This window comes from Sinohyriopsis cumingii, chromosome 1, assembly GCF_028554795.1.
Source record: "Sinohyriopsis cumingii isolate HCF-2022 chromosome 1, ASM2855479v2, whole genome shotgun sequence".
NCBI classification, from domain to species: Eukaryota; Metazoa; Mollusca; class Bivalvia; order Unionida; family Unionidae; genus Sinohyriopsis; species Sinohyriopsis cumingii.
In genome coordinates, this window is record NC_142961.1 from 144549474 (window position 1) to 144563145 (window position 13672).

A 13672-nucleotide genomic window follows, 5' to 3' on the forward strand; every position below is an offset into this window, starting at 1 on the left:
ACTGTGAGCGCAGAAATATGGCCTTCATATCGACACGAAGAACTTAAATCCCTTTGAAGCGACTAGCCGTCAAAGTACTAAATAAACACATAGCCGGCTATCTGCTGTTGGCCTCATAAAGCCCTTAGCCGACTGTCAAAAACCTTACGTAACCCTTTAGCCAGCAGAGAAGTTGAAATCACGGCCGTAAAGATGGAAAAATTCGGACTCTATTTCCTCACACGAGTATTATATTAATTGCATAAACATCGGTGAGTGCTTTTAAAAAAAAAAAAAACACCTATATCATTTTTAGAAGAATTGTTCTCCACATGTATAGTCGGATGTTCCTCCGCCAAAATCTTACCATTTGGGAAGTATCACTACGATGACCCCAAGTCTCATTCATTTCGTTGCATTTTTTCGACTTACATCGGAAAGAGACGGGGATGTTCCGAACGCCCAAAACGAAACGTCTTCAGTCTTTTCCGTGCATGCTAGGCACTCAGAGGGATTAAAACTAAATCAAAAGTGTGTGTTCTGAAGGATTTATGCCATGGGTCAAAAGAAGAGGGATTTTACTTACCATCCGTATTGAAAAGTCTGTCGAAATAAATTTATTAATTACAAGCTTTGGGCCGATAGTACGACTGCGCAGAAGTCTAAAAGGTCCATCGGAAACAGTGACACACACCATTTGTCTCCTTCATCGGTAATGTCGGTAGAAAAGACGGAGAGTTGCTTGTCGGTCATGGTATTTTCATTCTGTATGCAAAAATCCTGAACAGCGTTCTGTTGTTAGTGTCGCGAATCATTGACCAATCATGCTGTTGCAGGCAAAACTCCTCACCTGTCTTTAGTCCAGAGACAAGGGACCAGTCAACCCAGACACCATTGGTAAATTATCTAGCTTGCACACGTGCTTCCTAATAGCAGGTTATCGGCTTGGTGCACCATATCAGAAAGTGGTTAATCTTTGGTTTTTTTCTCCTGCATGTTAAACAAAATCTTAAAATTCGGCATCAGACATATAAGAGCAAAAATAATAGTAAATACAGTCTAGCTAGAGTGTCATAAAGTTGTTAACGCATACGTTGGCCAAATTTAGTGTTCTTTCTGTGACATTGGGTTCATTCTACCAAGAAGAGGTAACCCACTGCGAGGAATACGTAATTTACAGCTTCACTTATGTGTCTATACACCCGTCTCTCAAAATGACTATGTTCATTCATTGTTATTTTCAGTATCATGTTTACTGCTGTTGATGCTTTAATGGAATTTGATATTTGTGCATTTTCAGTTCCGGATTTCATTCGTAAGTACCCTTCTTCACAAGGCGTGTAGTAGTAGTGCTTTTTTTATATATGAAAACACAGTTTTACACAACATACCACATAGGCCTACAATAAACTGACCATCCTTGATAAAACATTCTTTTCAGTGTCCGTTGGACTCTTGCTTGAAAAAAATGGAGATGGGGAAACCAAACATATGATCTGTGACATGCAAAATTTGGCACTCAAAAGAAAAACAAAAACTTGAGCAACACGAGTTATTTTTATGTTTTTTAATCACCGAGACCACTTTGGGGTGGGGGTTATTGTGTGAACACACGCCAGCAACTGAAGCTGCATGGATTTTTCATCGATTCTAAAATGGGCAGACATGGGCTAAAAATAGCATTGGAAGATTTACATTTGGACCAATTCCAAAAACTTTGTCCTCTTCCTTTCAAGCAAGTGGTTTGTGTATGGATTGGGTATTTATTGTAGATGTGTATAGAGTGTTTCTCTGTATAAAACGGCAGTACTCTTTCCGTGTGGATGGAATGTGTCTGTCGTAGTAGAAGTGGTGACTATGCAGCTCTTAGCAATGGTAAATTGTAGTCTGTGTTTGTCTCAATTCCTACATCAGTTACCTTATAGAAATCGTGGACTAGTTAGTGATGTTATATGACAGACACAAAATCTCAATCAAAGTTGGATAGACAGCTTCGAAAAATTATTTTTAACGAAGATCAGTGGGAAAACTCTTTGCTCATCTGTTCTGGCTAACCCCAGATTCGAGTTATGTAAGCGTATTTGCAAATATTGCGCAGACGGTTCGACTAAAAACTGCATAAAGCAATTTGTAAATTCATTCAATACAGTTTAAGTTTAAGAATTTTTAGTAGTCCAAAGGTGTTCGAGTATTGCCATTGATGTAACATTTTGATCATTATTTCACATTATATTAGCGCACGATTTGTTTTGTATTGTTCAGATAATACCACATCAGTTCCAAAAAAGCAATTAGTTCCAAGTCACAGAGCACAGAGTTTATTAAAGTCGCCAGTTACCTTCAATGTACCAGAGCCATGCCCTTCCACAGTTAATGATTAAAGTTTAGGATTACTAATGTTCGTGTCTGTCCTGAAATATGACGGGCTTTTGAATGCTAGGATGATAAAGTTTATTACATCTGTGCAATCATATAATACGGGGTTGTGAGCTTAGATAAAACGCTACTGATGTTTGTATCAGTACTGTTTAAGGCGGGGACGACAACAAATTTTGTTCTTGTGGCAGTTGGAAATTTCTAACCTTTTGCTTGTATTATTTATTATTATATATTTTTTAAATATTTATTTTAGATTAACAGTAATAACAATTCTCGTCATTCTTTAAGTACAACATACTTATAAATTTATAACCGATGTGTGCATCTTCTTGGTATTTTGTACTTTGTTATTAACGACTGCTTTTAGATTGCACAATACCGAGTCTCTGTGTGTTTGTGTGGGTAAATTTGTGCTGAATTTCTTTCCTTTCGCACGTTTGATAATTCAAAATACAGCCAACAGCAATTTACCGCAAACAAATAATGCCTCTTGCAGACATATTATCGCAACACTGGCGGGCAACACACACCATCGTACATGGCGGCTTATACGTGTATGCATAAGCCAATATTACTGTCTGAACACCCGGTGAATGGACGCCAATTGACCTAACCACTACTTCACCTACCCATCTGCCAAACCTAAAAACTTACCAATTACACGTCAGCAGTGATTGTGGATTACCGTATTTACCGTATATCTTAAGACAAGAAAGGAAAAAAAGATTTTTTTGGGGCCCTATCCCATAACTTATTGTCAAACTTTCTGTTAAACTTTACGAACACGAAACAAGTCGTGTTGAATTCGTCCCCCCCCCCCAGTGTGCACGTTACGATAAAGTAAACATAACGCTTTATTGATAAAACCCTGAAAGGAACTGACCATGTTCTGTTCTTATTTATTTTTATTATTTTTTTGTTTTGTTTTTCGCAAGCAATTTATGTGCAAAAGGAACGTATCCACTATCAAAATTCAGTACGATCCTGTTATTTAGCGTTCACGCCCGTAATGCATCGCGTATGTTGAGTAAAAACATTGACAACGTTTTCACTGGCGTGAAGGTGTGTGTGTGTGTTTGTGTGATTTGGATTTTTAACGTAACTTTAAAAAAATTCAGTCATATCGCTACGATGTCTGCAGTGTGACAGTTTATAGTGTTGTTGTTGTTGTTATAGGGTTTAACGCCATTTTTCAGCACAAGATAGGCTATACATGGTAGCCAGTATTAACGGTGGAGGAAGAACCCGGGAAAACCTCGGAAAGAACCACCGACCCACTAGAAGCTACCGGCACGCTTTCTCACATATCCACATTGGCCGAGCCCGAGACTCGAACCCACTGTGTAGCATTGGGGCATCATGCCGTAGACATGTGTCATGATGTCCCACCCAATCACATTATCCTGACACCAGGCTGACCAGGCCTAACACTAAGCTCTTAATGCTGAGCGCCAAGCGAGGCAGCTGTTATTACCATTTTTGTAAGTCTTTGGTATGACTCGGCCGGGGATCGAAGCCACGACCTCCTGCATCCGAGGCGGACGCTTTAACCACTAGGCCACCGGAGCGGTCCGCGTGAAGATGTAGAAACGATTCGGGTTCGGCTGTACTCACAGGTTTCAACTAGGGGCGCCGGCTGAATTATTTTCGGGGTGGAGGGTGGGGCAAACACGTAGTGGTTAGTTATTAAGTTTTACGAATGTTTTGCCACAACATGTTAGAAATGAAATTCGTAAGGGGGGGGGGGGGGCAAGTGCCCCTTCTCCTGCCCCTTTGTACATGTGTACATGGTTTCAACATGTCATGAAACGTAAAATTGGATCCAACAAAATCGCAAACATGAGAGAGAAAAAACGGTTACTTCAAGGCATCAGTAATTGTAAAATAACAAAAAGTGAATTATAACCAGGTGAATAATATTACAATAATTCGCAAATAAAAGCCGGGGACCCCGAGTGGCCGAGTGGTCTAAAGCGCTCTTCGTTACGGATCACTGCCATCTCACCTCTGTCTGCGTGGGTTCGAGTCTCGGAATCAGCCGATCTGGGTATGTGAGAAAGCTTGCCAGTAGCTTCTCGAGGGTCGGTGGTTCTTTCCGGGGATTTCCCGGGTTCTTCCTCCACCATTAATACGGGCCGCCATGTATAGTCTATCTTGTGCTGAAAAATGTCGTTAAACCCTACAACAACAACAACAACAACAACAAATAAAAGCAAGTAACTATTTTTGCTAGCATTGGTTGCAACAAATTTCCTGAAGACAATCAGTGCTTTGTATGCTGTTGTGCCCAGCAGACATCAATGCCCGTTTGTATAAATATTTGATAACAAAGCGGCAAACAATAGAAATTTGGATGGTGAATAAACACACTTGGCGGAGAGAAATAAACTCGTTGTTTCAACTTGAGATATCAGATACAACGGTTGTTTCATTCACAAAGCATGCCAACTCAGAAAACCGACTTTGGATTCTTTCAAGACAAAATAGGCTGACCAAAGGAATCTGACCTTGGTTTCTTTGTACCAGTTTTCATAGGAATTTCGAAAATAAATTTAAGAATGGATGAGTTGGGACTGTGTGATACTTGGAGCATACATTATGTGAAATATTTTAAAGCATATAGGTTTCAGCTGTGTAGCATGATCACAGGAAGTCCGAATGACTGAATATAGGACTACTTGGCATTGAGCTTGTATCAAAGTCGCTGCTCGATCCAAGCAAAAGGCTTTGCGCTGGCAGGTAATAAGGAACTATTTGGAAATTACACCTGACTTACGAAGAAGGCAAATATAAATCAAATCAGAATTTTCGTTGCAATTGACAGCGTACAGCAAAGCACAAAATGTAATGGCCTGTGAGAATAGGCAAAATGTGTATGATTTGGGTTTGTAAGGTAGCTTTAAAACAAATTTCAGTCATATCGCTACGATGTCTGCAGTGTGGAAGTTTATGGTGATGTCTAGCACTGGGGCGTCATGTCGCAGACATGTAGTATGATGCCCCACCCAGTCACATTATCCCGACACCAGGCCGACCAGTCCTAACACAAACCTCTTAATGCTGAGCGCCAAGCGAGGCAGCTGTTAGTACAATTTTTATAAGTCTTTGGTATGACTCGGCCGGGAATTGAACCCACGTCCTACCACATCTGAGGTGGACGTTCTAACCACTTGGCTACTGGAGCGGTCAGACAAAACTTACTGTAAATGTAAATTCTAGTTCATTGAGCGACGTTTGCAAAGTAGAGTTTACTTTTGGATATTCTGGTGTGACTCTCTCTCTCTCTCTCTCTCTCTCTCTCTCTCTCTCTCTATATATATATATATATATATATATATTACACAAGGGATACATTGATGTCACATCAAATGATGGATTTAAACAGAGACATGTTATATTTTTATGAGTCAAAAATGACACCGTCAGATATGAATGTCATTTATACATTGTGTGGCCTCCCTGGCCGAGTCATACCAAAGACTTATAAAAATGGTGCTAACAGCTGCCACGCTTGGAGCTCGGCATTAGAGGTTAGTGTTAGGACTGGTCGGCCTGGTGTCAGGATAATGTGACTGGGTGGGACATCATGCTACATGTCTGCGACATGATGCCCCAGTACAAGGCATCACTATAAACTGCCACACTGCAGACATTGTAGCGATATGACTGAAAACTTGTTAAAGCTACGTTAAAAATCCAAATCACACACACACACACACACACACACACACACACACACACACATTGTGTGGCTAGTATGCAATATTGATGGATATTATGGATATTGCTCATGTCTTCAAACATGTTTTCCTGTCAAATGTTCTGTTCAACATTTGTTTTACAATTGCTCTCATCGTATTAATTAGTGTTGAAACCATAGAAGCCTCACTGAACTTCCAAAATAATCTACTTCATGATTTTATACTGTGCAAGTCTGTGTTGATTGTAAAAACCGCAAACCACGGTTTGTTACGGTGTTTGTCTGATAAATTCATTGAGAATTTGTCACCAAAATAAATACCTTTATCTATCCATATATTTAAGTATGAGAATAGAGGTTCGTCTTTCAATGATTGGCAAGGCACAAAATACCTGACTATAGCGCAGTCAAACCTTTCTCTATATCCACCACAGGTGAAAACGGTCACATGAATTGACCGTGGCTTGTCTGCCGAATGGTCAGATGCCTGTCTGATAATATGATTGAAGCAGGCATTGATGCTTGCATCATATCGACTTTAGCTATAATTGCGGAAAAGAATTCAATCGACTAGGACCAGACAGTTTTCTCCCGAAGATCAGACAGTACTTTTGCAGATTTCAGCTGATATTTTCGCGAAGCCCAAATTCTTAACTTAATACAAGATAAACCTTATATATTATTGTTAAAACATGTCATGTTACCAGATCCCGATAAAACGTAAAAGTTCGTTGGGCTTTCAGAAATAACAATATTAATTCAAAATACCATTACAGGTAAGTTCACCAGTTAAATTTCATGTGAATTAATTGTCTGTAATTGTTTATTTTTTTTTTATAGCCACTCAGAAAACGTCCACCTTCTATGGAAAACAATCTTCACGAATTCCAGCGAGTACGCCATAATTTGAAGTCGACTAGGGCACGGTCACCGGACAGAAGGAAAGAACCGTGTTATACATGCCTTAGAACAGCATTACACTGTTATAATATTGTTATATTGGTAAGTTTTAAATGGAGATTTATTGTTCATTTAAATTTTACCTTTCGTTAAGTTAGGTTTCATTTGTCATGACAAGAATACATATTTTGATCGTTACATATATGTTGGTTTTCAACTTCATTTCAATTTTGTAATCAACTCGTAGCATGTAGCTTGATAGCCTACATGAAATTAATTCAAGGTTGAAAAGTTGTCATACACTCACTGCGTTAACTTGGTGGTGGTGCTATTCCGACTTGATTTCGTTCATTGTTACCATGCTAAAGCAGCAGTTTTTGTACACACTCCATAAATGTGTGTGTGTGATTTGGATTTTTAACGTAGCTTTAACAATTTTTCAGTCACATCTCTACGATGTTTGCAGTGTGGCAGTTTATAGTGATGTCTAGCACTGGGGCATCATGCCGTAGACATGTAGCATGATGTCCCCACCCAGTCACATTATCCTGACACAGGCCGACCAGTCCTAACACTAACCTGTTAATGCTGAGCGCCAAGCGAGGCAGCTATTAGTACTATTTTTATAAGTTTTTGGTATGAATCGGCCGGGGATCGAACCCACGACCTCCCGCATCCGAGGCGTTCTACATAAATCGTTGTATATTATGTTATGATGTCTATCCATTCGTCTGTCTGTTATCAGATTTGTTTTCGTATTGCAGCTTGAGTTTTTTACCAATTTTTCTTTTACCCAACTCTATGGATGGCATACACTCGGGGTAAGGATAAACTGTCAGTTGTGGGATCAAAGGTCAAGGTCACTGAAAGAAGAAAAACAGTTTCAGCACAATAAATCGAATTTTTAAGTTTCCAAAAGCTATGAATGGTCTGGACTTGATTGGAAAAGATCCATCTATATTGAGGCAAAAAGATCAATGGTTAAGGTCACCGTGAATGAAAAAGAACAAATCGTTTCTGCACAGTAACATTGCTTCCACATTGCAGACCTGGACCAAGCTTTGTGGATGGCTAGCACTTGGGGTAAGGAAAATGCTAAGAACACTATAAACGTTGGGTCAAAAGTTCAAGGTCATTGTAACTGTAGGCTTCTTTCTGCACATAAATTTCAGTTTACAGCTAACTTGTGGATGACTTACACATTGGTGAGAAAGAAGCCTGTTGATATTTTTGTTAAAAGGTCCATACATGTAGTCAATACCATTTTGACTGAAAATAGAACATGTTTTTTCATAACTCCAGTACCTTGACCAAGGTTTTGTGGAGGGTTGGAACTTAAGTTGTGAAGAGGCTTTTAATATTGGGATCAAATGCTCAGGGTCATTATGGCAACGAAATGCCTTTTACAGAATACCATGGTCCAGAGTAAGTTCCTTGACCAAAACTTTTAGATGACTTGTGATTAAGGTAATAAAGCAACCTATATACATATATATGGGGGTCTAAAGGTCAGAAGTAATTCTTTTTGCACAGTAAATTTATTAGGACTGCATACCTTGACCAAAGGTTGAGGTCATTTAGACCATTTGGTCAGCAGTTTCCCAAGTCAGAGATGACATACTGGTGCCAATAAACAGGCTTATTAAATAAAGGCAGGTATGATGCTCTTGTCTATTATTGATCATATTGTCTAGCACTTTTACATACGGTCTCTCTCTCTCTCTCTCTCCCCTTCCTCTCTCTATCCCTCCCTCTCTCCTGCAGCATCTCTCTCTAGGGTTATCCACAGTTACTCCTGTGCGGAAAGAAAGAGTGAAAGCAAACTTTATGGGAGCAAAAGTATGATAGTACAAGATGCCTAAGTGAGCAGTTTTCATATTTTTCAGTTTCTTTTATTTATTTATTCTAGTTTTATGCTTAGAACAGCAATCTAGCTCCTCTGCTTGGGACTTATAATGTAAATATTCTGAATATATACACTTTGAGGATGGGTTGAAAATTTCACATCCTTAAAAATATATATATAATATATGCACTATACCTTTAGTATACCACACAATATAATTTTTCTTGAAAAAGGGAACATTTCTTGAAGATTTTAGTTCTAATGAAAATGTATTCATGTCTGTTATGTATACGACCTACAAATACACATAGATGCTTTCCAGTGGAGTAAGAACAACTACAGTATTCTGTCAATTGAATGATGAGGAGGACTTGGCACATTCATGCCAAATATGTCTCTTGCAAAATGTCATTCTGCATCTATTCCCAATTTTGTTAAAAAAATTCTTCATTTGATTCTTTTTATGAGTTTCTGCTGTCATTTCTACTGATTGAGTAAATAAATAATTTTTTTAAGTCAAGTTCAGATGGGAAAGTTGGTTAAAATAGAAAGTACAAACATTGCATAGACCTTGTCCCAAACAGGATATGGTCTGGGTTGATCTGTAGTCCATTGCCTGTCTGTCTGTTAGCTGAAGTTTGTTGTTGCTGTTTCTCAAAACTACTTGGAGGATTTCTGTAAAACTTTGCACAATACTATCAGCCCATTGTCTATTTGGTCCTAATGAAAATGGTGTTACTTATGCTACCGTAGGGGTTATCTTGAAAATCATGTTACCACCACTCCAGAATGGATTGTAATATCAACATGGTTGTTCAACTAAAAGATTTCTTATGATGCCTAGTTGGTCCTAAATGTATATGCTGCTGATCTGATGTCCATTATGTCCAGCATGGCAGCCATTTTGAGTATCTTGTTATTGCTTCTCACCATGAACAGCAAGCCATATTAACATCAGGGTTTTCACCACAAGACTTCATATGATGTACAGTTGGTCTTAGATGAAAACTGTTCCAATCTGTCCCCCAGCCCTAGTATGGCTGCCAAGTGGCAATCTTGAAAATTTTGTTTTTACTAATTCTCCTGAATGGATGATTGTGCCAAAATGTATTTTTCAACATATAACTTCTTATAATATCTAATTGGATCTAAATAAAGTTGGTGTCAATATAACATCCAACAAAGCCGGTGCAGCAGCCTGTCTAGAAAAGACTTCTTGTTATGTCTAGTTTGTTGAAAATGGAAATTTTGTTGATCTGACTTCCATTATGGCTGCCACATTGGCCTGCATGAAAACCTTGTTATGGCTACTTTTCCATGATAGTCATATCAACATTGTGCTTTTGATGGGAAATGGTTCCAATTTGGTATTGAATATGGCCATCATGAAACCATCTTGAAAACCTTGTTATGGCTACTTTTCCATGATAGTCATATCAACATTGTGCTTTTGATGGGAAATGGTTCCAATTTGGTATTGAATATGGCCATCATGAAACCATCTTGAAAACCTTGTTATGGCTACTTTTCCATGATAGTCATATCAACATTGTGCTTTTGATGGGAAATGGTTCCAATTTGGTATTGAATATGGCCATCATGAAAGCCATCTTGAAAACCTTGTTATCATTACTATTTTCAAAATAGGAAGTCATATCAGCATGAGGCTTCCATCAGAAGACTTTTTATGATGTTTTGTTGGTCCAGAATGAAAATGGTGCCAATCTTGACATCAACAGCTAATTTGAAAATCTTGTTATTGCTGCAGAAAATCAGAGATGGTTTCAGCACAAAATATTTAAAAGGAAGAAATGGTCTTGAGATCCTGGAAATACTCTTTGGTCAGTAAAGCATCATGTCCCTGCAATATTGTTGAAGATGAATTGCAATTTAAATGCCTGTCCTTTTGTTATCTGCAGATCTTAGGACTGGGCGTGCTGGGGATAGGAATATGGCTGTTGGTGACAGACTACAATGCCCGTGAGGTATCTGTTTTGATTGGCTCAAATCTGTTTGAAGTGGGAACTTACCTGATGATCGCTGGGGGAGGTTCCATCGCACTGCTGGCATTCTGTGGATGCTGTGGCACCATGAAGGAAGATAGATGCGTACTAGCATTTGTAAGTAGAATCTTCAAGGTTATAATTAAGTTACTCTTCATTAGCTCACTTGCATCATAATTAACAACCTGAATTCTTGCTCATTTGTTAACTAGATTATATTCTTTACTTCTTTGGTTGTTCTTTGTCATTTTTTTGTGTATATGTGTATCTGATGTTGCCACATATGCAATGTCTGAGTTAGGTGAGGTCAGTCATCGAGATGAATTTCCTGTGCATGAGCTTGTTTATGCACAGGTAAATCTGATATGTTATTTCCCTCCCTATATATGTACTAGTTTATACATAGTTCTGACTCATTATTCCATCCCCATACACAATCAGTTTATGCCACAGTTAGGTATGGTATATTATTCCATCCCCATACACAATCAATTTATGCCACAGGTATGATATATTATTCCATCCCCATACACAATCAATTTATGCCACAGTTAGGTATGATATATTATTCAATCCCCATACACAATCAATTTATGCCACAGTTAGGTATGATATATTATTCCATCCCCATACACAATCAATTTATGCCACAGTTAGGTATGATATATTATTCCATTCCCTTACATGTGCTAGTTGATGCACAGTTAGGTACATGTTCTAGTTGATGCACAGTTAGGTGTGACACATCATTCCATTTCATATATGTGCTAGTTGATGCACAGTTAGGTATGATACATTATTCCATTTCATATATGTGCTAGTTGATGTACAGTTAGGTATGATACATTATTCCATTTCATATATGTGCTAGTTGATGCACAGTTAGGTATGATACATCATTCCATTTCATATATGTTCTAGTTGATGCACAGTTAGGTATGACACATCATTCCATTTCATACATGTGGTGGTTGATGCACAGTTAGGTATGATACATCATTCCATTTCATACATGTGCTAGTTGATGCACAGTTAGGTGTGATAAATTATTCCATTTCATACATGTTCTAGTTGATGCCCAGTTAGGTATGATACATCATTCCATTTCATACATGTGGTGGTTCATGCACAGTTAAGTATGATACATTATTCCATTTCATACATGTGCTAGTTGATGCACAGTTAGGTATGATACATCATTCCATTTCATACATGTTCTAGTTGATGCACAGTTAGGTATGATACATCATTCCATTTCATACATGTGGTGGTTGATGCACAGTTAGGTATGATACATCATTCCATTTCATACATGTTCTAGTTGATGCCCAGTTAGGTATGATACATCATTCCATTTCATACATGTGGTGGTTGATGCACAGTTAAGTATGACACATCATTCCATTTCATACATGTGCTAGTTGATGCACAGTTAGGTGTGATAAATTATTCCATTTCATACATGTTCTAGTTGATGCCCAGTTAGGTGTGATACATCATTCCATTTCATACATGTGGTGGTTGATGCACAGTTAAGTATGATACATTATTCCATTTCATACATGTGCTAGTTGATGCACAGTTAGGTATGATACATCATTCCATTTCATACATGTTCTAGTTGATGCACAGTTAGGTATGATACATCATTCCATTTCATACATGTGGTGGTTGATGCACAGTTAGGTATGATACATCATTCCATTTCATACATGTTCTAGTTGATGCCCAGTTAGGTATGATACATCATTCCATTTCATACATGTGGTGGTTGATGCACAGTTAAGTATGACACATCATTCCATTTCATACATGTGCTAGTTGATGCACAGTTAGGTGTGATAAATTATTCCATTTCATACATGTTCTAGTTGATGCACAGTTAGGTATGATAAATTATTCCATTTCATACATGTTCTAGTTGATGCCCAGTTAGGTATGATACATCATTCCATTTCATACATGTTCTAGTTGATGCACAGTTAGGTATGATAAATTATTCCATTTCATACATGTTCTAGTTGATGCACAGTTAGGTATGACACATCATTCCATTTCATATATGTGCTAGTTGATGCACAGTTAGGTATGATACATCATTCCATTTCATACATGTTCTAGTTGATGCACAGTTAGGTATGATAAATTATTCCATTTCATACATGTTCTAGTTGATGCACAGTTAGGTATGACACATCATTCCATTTCATATATGTGCTAGTTGATGCACAGTTATGTATGATAAATTATTCCATTCCCATGCATGTTCTAGTTGATGCACAGTTAGGTATGACACATCATTCCATTTCATACATGTGCTAGTTGATGCACAGTTATGTATGATAAATTATTCCATTCCCATGCATGTGCTAGTTGATGCACAGTTCAGTAATTCCATTCCCATACATGTGCTGGTTGATGCACAGTTAGGTATGAAGCATTATTCCATTCCCATACATGCACTAGTTTGTGTAATATATTTATCATAATTATAGTACTACATAATTACTTTCATGATATACTACACAGCCATGATATACTACACAGCCATGATATACTACACAGCCATGATATATACTACACAACCATGATATACTACACAGCCATGATATACTACACAGCCATGATAAACTACACAATCATGATATACTACACAACCATGATATACTACACAATCATGATATACTACACACCCATGATATACTACACAGCCATGATATATACTACACAATCATAATGTACTACACAGCCATGATACATACTACACAGCCATGATATATACTACACAGCCATGATATATACTACACAGCCATGATATACTACACAATAATGATATACTACACAGCCATGATATACTACACAGTC

The 13672-nt window shown here is 38.0% G+C and overlaps 2 protein-coding genes across 4 annotated transcripts in view; one reads left to right on the forward strand and one right to left on the reverse strand.

Annotated features, from left to right (window-relative positions):
• LOC149808076 (tetraspanin-18-like) overlaps positions 1-13672 on the forward strand; it is a 170563-nt gene that overhangs the window by 141252 nt on the left and 15639 nt on the right. For all 3 annotated transcript variants that reach the window (XM_089973378.1, XM_089973376.1, XM_089973370.1), the window contains 2 exons: positions 6899-7060; positions 10724-10924. In XM_089973378.1, coding sequence (XP_089829504.1) covers positions 6899-7060; positions 10724-10924 — 363 coding nt within the window. The remainder of the gene's footprint in view (positions 1-6898; positions 7061-10723; positions 10925-13672) is intronic.
• Positions 1-13672, reverse strand: part of LOC149808077 (tetraspanin-9-like) — a 148818-nt gene that overhangs the window by 37658 nt on the left and 97488 nt on the right. The gene's annotated exons all lie outside the window — the stretch shown is intronic.